The sequence below is a fragment of the Dromaius novaehollandiae genome, chromosome 3 (genome assembly GCF_036370855.1).
Source record: "Dromaius novaehollandiae isolate bDroNov1 chromosome 3, bDroNov1.hap1, whole genome shotgun sequence".
Classification (NCBI taxonomy): Eukaryota; Metazoa; Chordata; class Aves; order Casuariiformes; family Dromaiidae; genus Dromaius; species Dromaius novaehollandiae.
In genome coordinates this window covers 64,205,737-64,219,967 of record NC_088100.1, presented here as the reverse complement: position 1 = coordinate 64,219,967, position 14,231 = coordinate 64,205,737, and the positions used below count along the sequence as shown (strand labels likewise).

The following is a 14,231-nucleotide window of genomic DNA, read 5'->3' as shown; positions in this document are numbered from 1 at the left end:
CAGTGCTTTGCTCAAGTGCAGGGAGAGATTCCTTTAATGTTCCCAAATTCTGATTTCCTAGTGACTGACAAATGAGTATCTGCTACTGAAATGACATGATTTTTAATGAGGAATGTTCCTTTTGTGTGACACAAAAGCAGCATCAAACAGTGAGATTTTCGTTTGTTTGTTTTTTAATTAAGTTGATGTGGAATTGCTTCATTCCTAAATGGGAGGATTCTGCGTGCCCTCGTGATGTACGAGTGCATTGTGTGTTCTTGCATGAAATGTTATTTTGAGCTAACAAGAAAGTTGAAAGTAGCATTGTACTTTCATCTGTGTATTTTTCTGTTAACATTATGATTTAGGAGCTGTCTCTTGAGATTTGTGTTCCAGTACAGCAAAGCAATGATTTTTACAATGGTATGCAAGCTTCATTTTTTTAGTGCAGAACCTGGATAATCAGTCACTCATGTCATGTGAACCATAGCAAAGAAATGTCTAAATTGTCTATCTTCAACAAATACCAAGTTGCATAATGTTGTTATATGAATGTGTTTGGCATTAGCTTTGCAAAAGTAAATGAAGGAAAGATTTAGAAGTTGGATTTAAACTTAAATTTCTCTCTCTCTCTCTCTCTCTCTCTCTTTATGCAAGGGTTTTGTCAAATTTAACAAAGGCTTCTTTTTAAGCAGAATTTGGGTCTTTCAGTCATACCTGAAGTTATTTTTTGCTCAAAAAAACCCAAACCTCACCAACTCAGTGTTTAGGTCTGGAAGTGCAGAGATGGTAGTAATCTGCAACAATTTTGTTTTGTGCTTTTAGCAGCTTGAATCACATGAGGTCACCTTATCTCTGTCTTCTCATGAAAATTAATATAACTTGTTCACCCCCTTCTGCTGACATCATTTGGAGTATCAGTTTAGTCACTAATATGTTTCTTTATTGGGGTAATATCCTGACCTTCCAGGAGGGTTGATTTAAGACCTATTTTTCCTCCTTCTTTTATTCCTGCACTTTAACCTTTTTGGGTTTTTTTGTTTTTTGGTTTTGTTTTTGTGCAAGTTCTGCTTTTTACTGTGATAGGTGTGGCTTTCATTTTGGTACAATGGATCGATTTGTACTCTGCACTCTGAGAATTCGCTTGTACCCGGCAGTGGCTTTTTAGCACTGTTATTTTACTTAACATATTTGGGTGTCTAAAAGACGTCTTCTCCTCAACAATTTAGGTATCCTGGAAGTATGGCATTGATTTGATCCCATTTGAATCTTTATGATAAGATTGTTGTTGTTTTTGGTTGTCTGGATACATATATATGTGGTGGAACTATGAGTATCTGCTCTTTCTTGAGGGTCAAGTTATGCTACCTAACCAAAATGAATAAAAAAGCTACTATAGAAGTGCCACTTTCACTTTAGTGTATTTTCATCTAGCTTTGGAATTTTGTTTAGAAAATGGGGAAGGCATGCTGGGGCATGTGCGCTACTTCACTTGCGCTGATCACCCCATCAGGAAGACGTAATTTCTCCACTAAAGGGGAGGCTCTGCTTTTGAACTGCTATCCCAGCACTGCTGAAAGATGAATTTTGGTTTTTGGTTTTTGTTTTTTTTCCCTAGGTGTGATTCATGTTTTCTATGATTAATAATTTTGTCAGTTTGGGTTTTTTTAGCCTTACTCTCTCTCTTTTAGACTTGGCTTTTCATGTAGGCAGAAATAAAAATAATTGTTTAGCAGCCATGCTTCAGGTTTTCTTATTCCCCTGGCCATTTAGTAGTGTGTTTGCATTACTTACTGATATATGTGTATAGACTTTTAAAGGATTATTAGGAAAATATTTGCTTAATTCAACAGATAATGCTTCCAGTTGGTCCTGTCATCTGTTGGGACACTTTTTCTTTAGTAATCATGTTTTCACTCTGCGCTGTTCCTGCTGGTACTTTTTCTTCACAGTATATATGCATGAAGTTAACATCTATCCTTTAAAATAAGAAAACATTTCAGAGTATCAGATCTCTCTGTGTGAGACCAACCCTCTTGGGTCATGCAAGATGGGAATCCCAAGAGGGACTGTGGTAGGTGAGGGTGTAGGCTGGCAAATGGGGCTGTTCTTAAAGGATAAAGGGAAGGCAGCAGTCACACTTCCCTTGGCTCCAGCTCAGCACTGTGGCTGCTGCTTTGCTTTAAACACAAACATCAGGCTGACCGTCTGCATTTGGCACTGCTGGCTCATGAGACAGGAGAGACCGTGGCACAGCTCCATGAAGGATCATGGTATGGATTTAGCACATAAGAGGCAAAGTCTGTGTGTGTGTGTGTGTGTGTGTGTGTGTGTGTGTGTGTGGCTTGTCAAGATTGGGTTGTTTGTCAAGGTGATAATACTGCAGGGCCTCATCAAACTGAGAAGTTTAAAAGCTAATGCTTTTTCAATAGAGGCCTTCACCCTCAGCTTTGCCGTATTGACTGCACCTCTTCTGGTAAACTAAACAGTGCCGGAGAGCATTCACTGGCACTGCAGCTCAGTTGTTCTTGCTATTGGACTGTTAAAACGGTGTCTGTCATGGTTTTGGCTCCAGCCAACTAGCCCTCTCCTAGTGGGTTTCTGGGCAAGGTTTGGGAATTGGCAGAGGAAGCCCCTGAATTATTCCCAGCATGTTATTTGAGTGCTGCCACTTTCTGGAAGGTAAAAATTTAATAATGCAGATGCATTATTGCATGCAACTGGCATTGCATGCCAGTTGGTCTCTGGGCACATTTGATTTACTAATGCAGACCTGGTTCTTTAGTAACTGGGAAGAAAAATCAAAATATATTTTCCACATGGAAACTTACTGGGATTTAAAAATGTTCTTAATTCAAGAAACCTTAGCTGGCGGTATAGCAAAAAGGAAGAGTGGGGTTCTTTTTGTTTGCTTTTACTTTGCAGTATCTCTGTCCCTGAAGTTGGACTAAACAGTTCTAAAGTCTTACATATCTGCATATTGGAACTAAGCTAATCTTGCTTTAGCACTGTTTTATCACAACTACAACCCTTCTGGACAAGGACATTTGGCTGGGTTTGTTTCTGGCATTGGGAACAGAAGATGAAAGTAATGCCATCTGACTTTTCATTAAAGGAAATGTGTTATTAATCATAGCTTTTAGACTGTGTATCTAAGTTTCAGACTAGTTAGATTGATAAGCATTGAAGTAGTATTAAAAAGTTCACATTATGACATGTGATTCTCTCCCATCTACAAATTATCATTGGCAAAATATCTCATTAATAAAAATTACAAACAAACTTTCTTTCTGTGAATTCCTTTTGGCTTATCCTATTCTTTGACAATGGGGGACAGAGCTTTCTGGTTGTACAGATGTTGGAGAAGCCTTCCAGAGAGGGGAGACTTTAACAAATGAATCATTCTGGGATGTCCTCAGAGAACTGAGGAGTGCCAGGAGGATTTATAAGACAAGAAAACAATTTTTTAAGGAAAATTAGTTTAAAATTTTCTGTTCTTTGTGTCCCTCAGAGTATGGTTACTGGGGAGAGCTTGACTTACAAATCTGACATTATCTCAGCTTTAATTAACAGCTCTGAAGTTCATCTTTTAATTTACTCAGTCAGCCATTTCTGTGGGCTGATACAACGTTCCCATTTTTTAGGTACAGTTAAAGCATCACTGATCCATTTTGCTGCTGATGCAGCAGCAAGGAGGTGATCACAGTCTCAGACAGTGCAGAGCTGGCAGCGAGGAAAGGTGAAACTGTGGTCAGAAGAGAAAGCTATTGCTGAGGTCAGTGTTGTAAAGTCAGAAAAGATAAAAGGCTAGAAAAAACTGATGAAGACTCTGGGATCACTGGTCAGGTAACCTGTATGTCCAAGGCAGATGCAAAAAGCAAATTGAGAAAGGGCAGTGCTAGGCCGATCTGCCCCTCTATCAACAGTAAACCAGAGGATAAAAGGCTGAAGCGAAAGATAGCAGAAGGACCAGCAGAAGGGGAGCTAGGAGGACCTCCCTTTGCTTCACGCAGGTGTATGGACAACAGGGACTTCCACACCTCACCCTTGTTACCTCTCCCCTCACAACCTGTCTAAAGTCCCTGCAAAGAATGGCCTGCTGTCAGTGTGCTGGAAACTAGATTAGGAAAAAGAACGCCAACAAAACGATTTCCACAAAAGACACGTGCATGGCTTGGAATTAACTGAACATCTCCCATGTTAAATTAGTTAATTCTAGTGTAAAATTGCCTGGTTGCAAGTCTTGCATGTCTGTTAGCGTCAGAATGTTTTGCCACTGACCTTGTTTTTTCTTTTGCTGTGTTGTTCAGTAACTTCAGGGTGAGGTGCCAGAAGTATAGGCTAATTATGTTCCCTTGTAGTCTAAGTAGTCTGGTTTGTCCAGACTACTTTGTACCAGCAGTGCTGGTGTGTAAACAAGCAGCAGATATTGGTATCCAGGCCTCAATTTCTAAATCTTGTTTATAATGCTCTAATTTTGTGTCCTTATATCATATGAATGTGCATTCTAACTTATCTAATTATTTAGCACAGTCTATAAAACAAGGATCTGGTTGTCTCTTCTTTTGTATTTTTCCAGCTTTAGTGCAAATATTCCTCTGCCACTTAAGGTTTCAGCAGGTACTACTGGATGAATGAGGATCAAGCTTTCTTTAAATGATTCTTCCCTGTTGTCAGGCAGTGTGTGATAATACAAGGGAGATAAGTGTCATGAAGTTGTTAAGGCTCAGCCCCAAGGAGAAGCCTTTTCTTTGAACTGTGTCCCTTACCAGAGTCCAGGTAACTTAGCACCTGGTGTAGCTCCTAGCAGGTTCTGGAGGACCCACCATAAAAGTGCTATTTTCCCCCTCCACATCTTGCAAGTCAGCTGCTCTCCCAATTTGGTTGGACCTTTTAGAAGTATTTTCTGTTTCTTGCAGGCCCATCTGTTTCCCCCTAGCAGCAAGAAATTTGATATAGGTGTTCCTGTCTATGAAACATGGCTTGGGGTGCTTCTAGATGCACACTTGTGTGTCCAGAATAGGTCTGGATAACCCTAATTTTTACCCTAGTAGACTCCCCCCCCCTTTCTTTGAATTTTATTTTAAACTTGAATATATTTTCTTTATGCCTGAAGATATCGTATATCTCTGGATACTAATTTATGTCACTTATGTACCTACCTTGTGGATGGCAAAGACTGAGCCTTATGTTCCTGCAAAAAGATCTGTAATGCATCCAGGAAGCAACAAAAACAGTGGAAATGCATTGTTCTGGTCCCAGTGAGAGATGATGTAGGAACTAATACTCCTATAAAAAAAAAAGGGGGGGGGGAGGGGATGGGGAAAAAAAAGGCAGGAAAGATTGCTTCCATGTCTGGGGAAAAAAGTTAAATTCATGAAAGAAGGTATTACATTTTTGCTCAGAAAATGGGTATATTAAATTATAAATCATACCTGTATGTACCAGTGATGAGTTTAACAAACAGTTCATCCAAGCATTAAATTAGTAGCTGCCTTTTGTTAACAGATGGATATGTATTTTCTGTAGCCTTTTACCTGTAATTCATAGGTGATAGATTTATAACTGATTTTAAATGCAAATATAAAAGCTACCTCTTTCTATTTCTTTTGTTATATCTTACTTTATTCCAGCCTATCATTTCCATGCATCTTAGTAATCCATCACTAATGTACGTTTCTGTTACTGAGCTGTCTTTCCTTATCAAGAAGTATGATGCTTTTTATAATCCCTTCCTCCTGGGACAGAAAGTCAAAATTAGCATTACTATCAAAAGGTTCTGTATTCTGATTGTCTGCCCAGCACTGAGAGTGCATGTGAATATTAACTCTTTTACATACTGAAACAGATAAATGTTTTCAGCCTCTCTTTTCATGGCTTAAGTCTTGAAAAGTTCAAATTACTGTTTTCATTACTTTTTCTATACAGCATGACAGGCTGAAGCCTACAGAAACTACCATAAATAGTGTCCCAAGAAGGTCTAGGTATTTATATCAATAACAAAAAGAAAGAATAATTCCCATATATTTAATAGGCAAGTTAATATTCCAGTGACATAACTTGAAGTTTGTTTTGATTTGCTTTTCTTAATTTCTCATGTCCTTCAGGAAGGGCTTTGTTTTCAATAGCAAACTAAAGAGCCTTTCCGTGCTGGGTTGCCGTTGTGAGCAGATGCTAGGCACAAAAGATCCAGATTATCTGGGGATCTTTGGATGTCTTTTTGACTCACAGCAGTGGCTTGTTTTGATGTGGTCATGGGAGTCCGTACTTATGTGATTTTTGAATAAAAGCCAACGTGCTGCAGCTAGATGGACTTTCATGAGATTTGTGCTACTAAATTCCTTAACTTCTTCCAAAGAGAATCAATGTTTTAAAGCTCCTGAAACAAAAACGATTTGGTTAAGTTCCAGTTCTGGAGAATTACATTGTTTGGGTTATTTAGTTTGTTCAGGGCTTGTGCAACAAGGTGTGCATGCTGTGTTTCCTGTTGTTATTTGTATAGCACCATGGTGACAAGATGCTGTAAGTGTCTAATTAGAGCATTTCCTATGTGAAGGTGGATCTGATTTAGATTGCAAACGTGGTGTTACATAAGGGAACAATCTGTTTTCACTCAAGAATGGGTAGCTAGGGAAAGCTAATGCTTATAACAATAAAGATAAAACTATGCAAATTTTGTGAGCAGTAAATACAAATATACTGTATACCTCTCTTTAGGAAGAGGGTAGGAAATGATTCTTTCATTTTTTCAAGATCCATTTTTTTCTGACATCTACAAATAATAAAAATTGGAAATTAAGAGTAATTGTTGTAGTTCGTGCATGTTAGAATAAAATCAGTCTGTAAAATTGTACATTTAAATAATACCTTTAAAGCTACAGAGTATTACACACTCTGCCTTTATATGTATTGTGCAATAGTGTCCTCAGAACTGGAACAAACCCTCTAGACATTTCTGTAATAGAAATGAAATGTAATAATAGACTCAAATAGGAAACTGATCTGAAAATGAAAAGCAGTTGTAGAAGCTTCACTGGAAGTAATTATAAAGAATGACTTGAAGGAGAGTGAATGATGACATCCTCCAGGAATGACACTAACAGTTACTGCGGATGAGCATTAATAAACAATTATTTGAGGAGAAAGGGGAGGATAAAACATAATGTTGAAATGGAAGAATAATTTTTAAAACTATTGTGTTGCTCACAATGTATTATTAGTTAAGTTCTGTTCAAATTTGGTTTTATATAGTAAAATATTTTGCCTAATAGGCCTTTAAACTTAAGTTTTTAGTGTCATTTTCCTTCTTCCGTGTGTGTCCTCATGCGTAATAGGTTCGATTTCCCGCTCTCACTGTGCCTTTTGTGAAACATCTGCTTTCAGAGGGGTGTCCAGTATTTGGTATTCCTCCTGTTGATGGAGGAGGGAGAATTACGTTCCAGCGAAAACATATTCTAAGCTATGAGTACGACTTGTCAGAGAAACAGGAACACGTTATCACCCGGAGCAGAACCGCGGAGTTCTCCGAAGATGAGAAAAAGACTTTAGAGCTTAGCGTGTGTGGAGTCAAGGGGCAACTGAGAGCTTGGGGTAGCAGCTTTCATAATCTGAAATACAGAGAAGCCGTATTTCATAGCTTTCTTTTTATGTATGGGTTGGGTTTATATCAGTTTGGTGTCACAGGGTTAAATCGGCTGCTCTTTGTTTTTTGCATTGGCCTGCTGTTGAGTTTGACAAAGTGCCAGAGCGCTGGCTCATCTAAAGAGCACAGGTAAATGGCACTGCCCACAGCCCCTTTTCCGACCTGAGGATTCCCATCATTTCAGAGCCCAGTAAACCCCTTCAACAGTGTGTCTGCTTACCCATCTGCCCAGGCTGACTGTTCTTCAGCAGGACCCAGCTGTAATTAAGAGCATCACAAGAAAAAAGAAATAGAAGAAACTGGTTTTAACCAGACTGTTTCCTTGATCCATCTGGTCTCAGTCCTGGGAGCAGCATCGTCAGCACAGGGGGAGTACTGCCTGACAACCTAGAGGAAGGCAAATGCTGCTCCTTTTGGCAGTAGCCAGAGCTTTGGTTAAAGTTGCAAAAGCTCGCCAGAAGAGTTAATTTAGAAGAAAAAAAGAAAGAAAAAAAAGAAATTTTGAATGTATATACTTTGAGTAGGGAAATCTCAAGTATCCCCATGTTGTAACAGTCAGTATTCATTTCCTCCAAACTTTTAATTTTAATTTTTAATTTAACTTTTTATTTTTAATTTAACTTTTTTAAGATTCAAGAAAAAGAACAAGTTCGTATGAAATGTTTGCAGTGTACAGGGTTTGCACATTCAAAGCTTTAATGATATTCTTTATTCCATTTTCCTTTCAAAATCTCTTTTGCCAGTTTTTAGGTGGTGTTAAAGATGCTGTCCTTTTTGAAAAAGCCTAGTCAGTTGAAGTGACCTGGGGTTGCTGCTTTTAAAGATTTTTATCCTCTTTTCTGATGAAGAACAAGATAAATGCACACAATAAGTAAGCGGAAAGAACAGTTCAGATCACTGATGCAGCTGCCTCTTCTTGGACTGACTCTTTTATGCAATCCAACTATGCAGAGATTAATAGGAAGAGCAAGCTTTTGCAGAAGTCTCTACCTTTTTGGTGACAGGCTGACAGCAGTTCTGCCAAAGACATTGGTTAGCTAAGTCTGCTGCCTTCTGCATAGCAGTGTATGAGAAGAAAAGACAGGTCAGCAGAGGTGACATGTCTTATGCTTCAATGATTTGGGTTCCAAAACTGTTGGAAAAAGTGGTGTCCCATGGGGGTTCATTTTCTTGGCTCAGTCTCGTCTGGCCCTGGGCAATGGAAAAACAGTGTCATGAGGCATTGTGTAGTCCCAGGAAGGGTAAACCATAATGATAGAGCCATCTCTTTGTCTATCCGCTCTCTTGGTGAGCTGTTAGCTCCCAAGAAAGGGCAGCAGATACATCTTCACTTTCGGTTTACACATTAGCCTCATGTTTGAAACATCAGTTTTGGCTTATTGATCTGGATATTTGAGGTATGGCCCTAAGTAGGTGGCCACTAGTTGGCTCTTTATCTTAATTAAGCTTTTCTGTCTTTGACCTCCAATGACTTCTTATACATGACTGTATGTTTCCTACAACATATTACAGTTGTCCCAGTATGGTACAGCTGAGGTGGTGCTTTGGCTTTCCTGAGCACATGTCAATACCTGGGCCGAAGGAAGGCAGCAGCGCTGCGCGTGACTTTTTCTAGTCATGTGATTCAAAGGGCATTATTTTAAGGCAAGTTTTAACAAAATTTTCCCTGTAGTGATTCATGTTTCTTTACTGCTGGGGTGGGGTTTCAAAAAAGGTAGGTTTGCTTGGTAGGTATTGTCCTATGGTGAGAACTCCATGGTAAAAGAAAAATTGTCAAAAACATTCAATAAAAATCTGGTAGGTTTTCTGTTAATCTCCTCCGTATTGGCCTGTACTAAGATGGAAATCGACCCTAGGGGAAAGGTTGATACAACCCACACCTCAAGAATGTGACACTTGCTGCTTTCAACTGTTTTCTCTATATAAGCTTAAAAGAGTTCCTCTGTTTCTTCGTCAGCTTTTGCTGAGAACGCTTTGTTATGTCGCAAGATTTTAATGGAGAAGGAGGAACCTTTGCAGGCTTCAGTTGGTCTAGAAGCTGCTTTTCTGCCTTCTTTTTGGTTCTGTTTCCTCCTTCAAGTCACTTAACTAAATTATTGTAACAAAATACTACAACTTTTCTATCAACTCTTCAATTATTTTCCATTAATAGGTGTTACTTTTTTCCTACCTATTGTTAACAATGAAGCAACTGTCGTGTTCCTTCTAGCTGTAATTATTCCAGCTGTGTTTCAATATTAAACTTCCTGCAGCCATCTTGCTGATTTTTCGCTCATCTTGCTGAGGGGATATTTTTTGATTGTTGGCTGTCGAGCAAACCTCTCTTTGCTAGTTTGCGTCCTGTGGCAAAGCTAACCATGCTGTCTGCTCAGCAAAATGTTTGACATCTGAAATGGTACAGAGCTGTTTTCTTGAGGCAGATAGTCTAAATATGAACTGGTGTACTTTGGTAAAGGTTTTTGGGAAACAGTACACAAGTACATAAGGTTTAGGGTGCAATCTAAGCTCTTTATCAGATAATGTGGGATTTATTCGAGTAGGCAGGAAAATGCAAAAGAGGAACTTGGTGAAGATGCATTAGAAGTGATTGAAAACTGTGTTGTCTGCTTTGAACACCTAGAAGCGTTTAGGGTTTTTTGTTTGGTTTTTTTTTTTTTGGTATGTGATCATGTCTAACAACACAAATCTCTACTAATTGAAAGCCTGGTTGCTGTTCTAGAATATGGGATTATAACAGTAAGCTTTGCTTCAGATTGAATTTAAAAATTAGTGTCTCAAACTTGGGTAGAGAACTTCCTTACTTTGCTGGCCTAGGAAGTTAGAAGTTTTTCTGATAACTTTGCCAGCCTGGTTCCCTGTTGCTGCTGCAGTATTATCAATGAGCTCCTTCTCTGTAAGGTCTTCTCATGCGACTCTCAGTGAGGTTTGTCTCATGACCTTCATATGCATCTTTTCCTGCACTCCTCTGTGTTAGTTCTTGAAGATCCTGAGGTATGTGTTCTGTTTTTTTTTAAAAGTACATAATATTTTTTTTAGAAGACAAACTTATGGGACCTGAAGCTTTCAAGACAGCAATGAGGAGAGGTCCAATCTGTCAATGTAAAAAGTTTAATGTGGGCTATAGTTTGAGCCTGTGTTCCAGGTAGGACCTTCATGAATATTCAGACCCTGAAGGGGAGCAAAATTTGTCTTGCATATTTGGTTAGCTTTTCTGAAGCAAGATCTTCAGACCTCTACAGCAGTGGAGGTGCATAACAAGTTAAAGTTCATCTTCAGTCTGACTCTTTTTGATGACTAATTTGTTTCCTTCTGGCCCGGTAATGGTACAGCTAACAGTCAAGGCCCTAGAAATTGTCATCCCAGCCATTTCTGTCATGTTAGGGATCTGCACTGATTATTAAAGGTATATAGTGGTGATAAAGAGGAGGGTTTACCTTTCTTTTTACATTGAATGATTGCAGACAATTATCATGGCTTGCATAACAGAAATGTGTTTGCATATATCCAGTGAAACACCTAGGTGTTACAAAATAACACAAAATCCTTTCTTCTCCATAGAATCTGTATTCTCAAATAATTTGACTATTTCTGCTAATAATTTTTAGTAATTAAATTGAGATAGAGACGAATTAGTGTGACATAAATTTTGAATGCATAGAGAGATTAGCATAACCTGTATATCTGAAGAAAATGAGTTCAAAAGCTTTTCTGTATACCTAGGTTATCCAGATTGTATTAAGAATTTCATCAAATAAAGTATGTTTATGCTTTACTTCTGACTTTTCTCACAGCTGCAAGAGAATCCATTTGGTTAGAAAGAGAAGAGAGAGCACGGCAGCATTATGAAAAACACCTAGAGGAACGCAAAAAGAAACTAGAAGAGCAGAGATTAAAGGAAGAGAGAAGGCGAGCTGCTGTAGAGGAAAAGCGAAGGCAGAGAATAGAAGAAGATAAGGTAAGAAGTGGTGTCATGAAAACTTTGTCAGCTTGCTTTTACTGTAAGATGTGGGAGCTTCAAACTTTCAAATGAAAAGCTCCCAACAGATGTAATGTAAGTCATGATCAGTATAAGAGCACAAAAGAGAAGATTTTAAGCTGTATCTGCACAGATACTTCTTAAAGTGCTCTTTACAAATTTAATACAGTTAAGTTAAGCAGATCAGGGTTACAGTGCATGGCACAGCTCAAACTTGCACAGAAGTGTAGAAACAAGATGAGTGGCTCCTTTATGGTCTACTGTAGATTGCTAGCCATTCAGCATAAGGAAGCTAAATACTAGCTGTCCTCTAACAAAACCTTGAAGAAAGTGAGGAATTGTATTGAGTACACTTTTGGCTAATTTGTCTCAGTTGAACTGGTATCTACTTGCTGTGTGGTCCTGGGTAAGTCACCTCATCTTTGTGTCTTCTTTTTTTTTTTTTCTTTCTTCTTTCTCTCTCACTGACCTATCACTTTAGTAGGTGGGAGATGCAAGGTGAGAAATAGTCCTGTTGTGTGTCTGTGCAGTGCCTACCATAACAAGGACAGTGTTTTTCTTTACAGCTCTGTACAAGTCTTAGACAGATATTACCTTTTCAAAATTACAGTTAATGAGCAAACTTATTTATGGCTTAATTAGTGCGTAAGCCCTGTTTTAAAGTTAGCATGGTTTATCTGAGCGTATGTCTTACTAGGCAGCACTTAAAAGCTTGAACACAACTCCAAGATGCCTGCTAGTTTTTGTCTGTGTGGAAGGTAGCAGAGTGTGATGAGAAGGTTCATTTAAAAACCCAATAGTATCCAAATGTATTATCCTGTTGCACTTAAGGAACGACATGAAGCTGTTGTACGTCGCACAATTGAAAGAAGCCAGAAGCCAAAACAAAAGCAAAACAGGTGGTCCTGGGGAGGAGCGCTACATAGCAGCATTAATAACACAGGTAAAGGGGGAAGCCTGGCTGGCTTGCCAGGTTCCCTGCCCTGCCAGTTAACTGGAATTTACTTTGCTTCTGTTGAAAGGAAGGATGATGCTGTGTATGTTGGTTTAAATTCTTTGCTCTTGATCTTACTATTCCTAGCATTAGCATGTTTCTGAAGTACTTGTGTAGCAAAGAGATAGCAAGGAGAAATCTCAGCCAAAGCTAAAACTTGTCTCAGGGGTCAGTTAGTTCTGTAATTCTATCTTGCTACAGCTTCTCGCTTCTGCTTCTTTGGTATTTGTGTGTATGTGTGGGTATGCTTGTGCTATGTCAATTCTCTAATGCAAGCTGCTGTGTGCAAATGTTAAATATCATGGCTCAGGAAATATGTTCTGGTGGAAATGACCAAATATAAATACTGAGATTAAAACACGCAGAAGGAAGAAAAAATATTTTTTGTGATAAGCTATCTTTAATACCTTACACAGATATTCATGGAGACTTTTTCTCCCTAAGGAACTTAAAGGTGGACAAACTAAGTGAATTTTAGCTACATGCTTTTTTCCCAATTATCTTCTCTAACCGAATCTGCCAGTCATTAGTGTGTGTATGCCTTGTTAAATGTGACTGTAAACCAAAAGAAAATAATTTGTGTCCTTTATTTCTTTCACCAGAAAATGGTAAAGAAATCTTCTTTAATATGTACATTTCAATGTATACAGCCTTTCATGAAGGATAAAAAAGGATGAGAAAAGAATTGTCTGACATCTACTTTGTCATATTATATAGTTCATTTATAAGTTCAACATTATTTTTCATAAAAGGTTATCTTTATTATTTTGCTTAGCTCTGTATAACTTATTTTTATTTTCTTTACTGTGAAAAATCATTGTCTTGCATTCTGTTCCTAGGTTATTTTTTTGAATCATCATTCACCTTTCTCGATTTAGCAGGCCTGGAGCACCACTTCAGATCTCTGGGTGGTGCTAGAAAACCTGGTACATAATCGCTGTGGTTTGTTGATTCCTTTACCAATAGCTAGTTCTCAGGAAATGAGATCATCGGTAACTAAACCACTCTCATGTAGATGCAATGCATGCTTAACATCATGCTGCTAGACTAGAACTGTTGTTAGTCCCTGATTATATTTATTATTTTTAATATGGAGAGTTATTACTGGCTGACTTCAAAGATTTGGCACAATTCATTAAAATGAAGTATAATATTCTGTCTATTGGAATTCAAGGAGATGTGATTTGAATTTTTTCTTAAGCTTTGGCATGCTACACATATATGGCATTTGCATTTATTCTGCACATGACTGCAGGCACACGCAATTGGCTGCACGTGCTGATACTTTGCCCAAGTATATTTTTATTCTATTTTTAGAACAAAGAAACCAGCAGTCTTCTAGCCAGTGAATGGCATTTGGTGTATTGTACGTTCACAGCCTTCGTTCTCACACAAATCCTCATGCTGAATTCCATTCATTAAAAAATAATGTTCATACTCAGAAGAAATGTTGGCATGTCAAATAAGAGGTGACTTTCATAGTGTCATTTATCATCTTCAAAAACTGTTTATGCAGCGTATCCTTTCCACCAAATGTAGAAGTATGGTTTGTTGTTGTCCACTCCATTAGTCCCCCTGTAGTGATATATGATGTTGTAGGTTAGATATCAGTGGTGAAAACCCCCATGCCATTCCCACAA

At 38.3% G+C, this 14,231-nt stretch overlaps 1 protein-coding gene across 11 annotated transcripts in view; it reads left to right on the top strand.

Moving 5' to 3' along the window:
• MAP7 (microtubule associated protein 7) overlaps positions 1-14,231 on the top strand; it is a 123,543-nt gene that overhangs the window by 73,845 nt on the left and 35,467 nt on the right. For 7 of the 11 annotated variants that reach the window (XM_026120115.2, XM_026120086.2, XM_026120101.2 and 4 more), the window contains 3 exons: positions 11,413-11,576; positions 12,429-12,540; positions 13,431-13,517. In XM_026120115.2, the coding sequence (XP_025975900.1) occupies positions 11,413-11,576; positions 12,429-12,540; positions 13,431-13,517 (363 nt within the window). The remainder of the gene's footprint in view (positions 1-11,412; positions 11,577-12,428; positions 12,541-13,430; positions 13,518-14,231) is intronic. The other 4 variants (XM_026120122.2, XM_064509030.1, XM_026120129.2 and 1 more) reach the window with 1 other exon arrangement.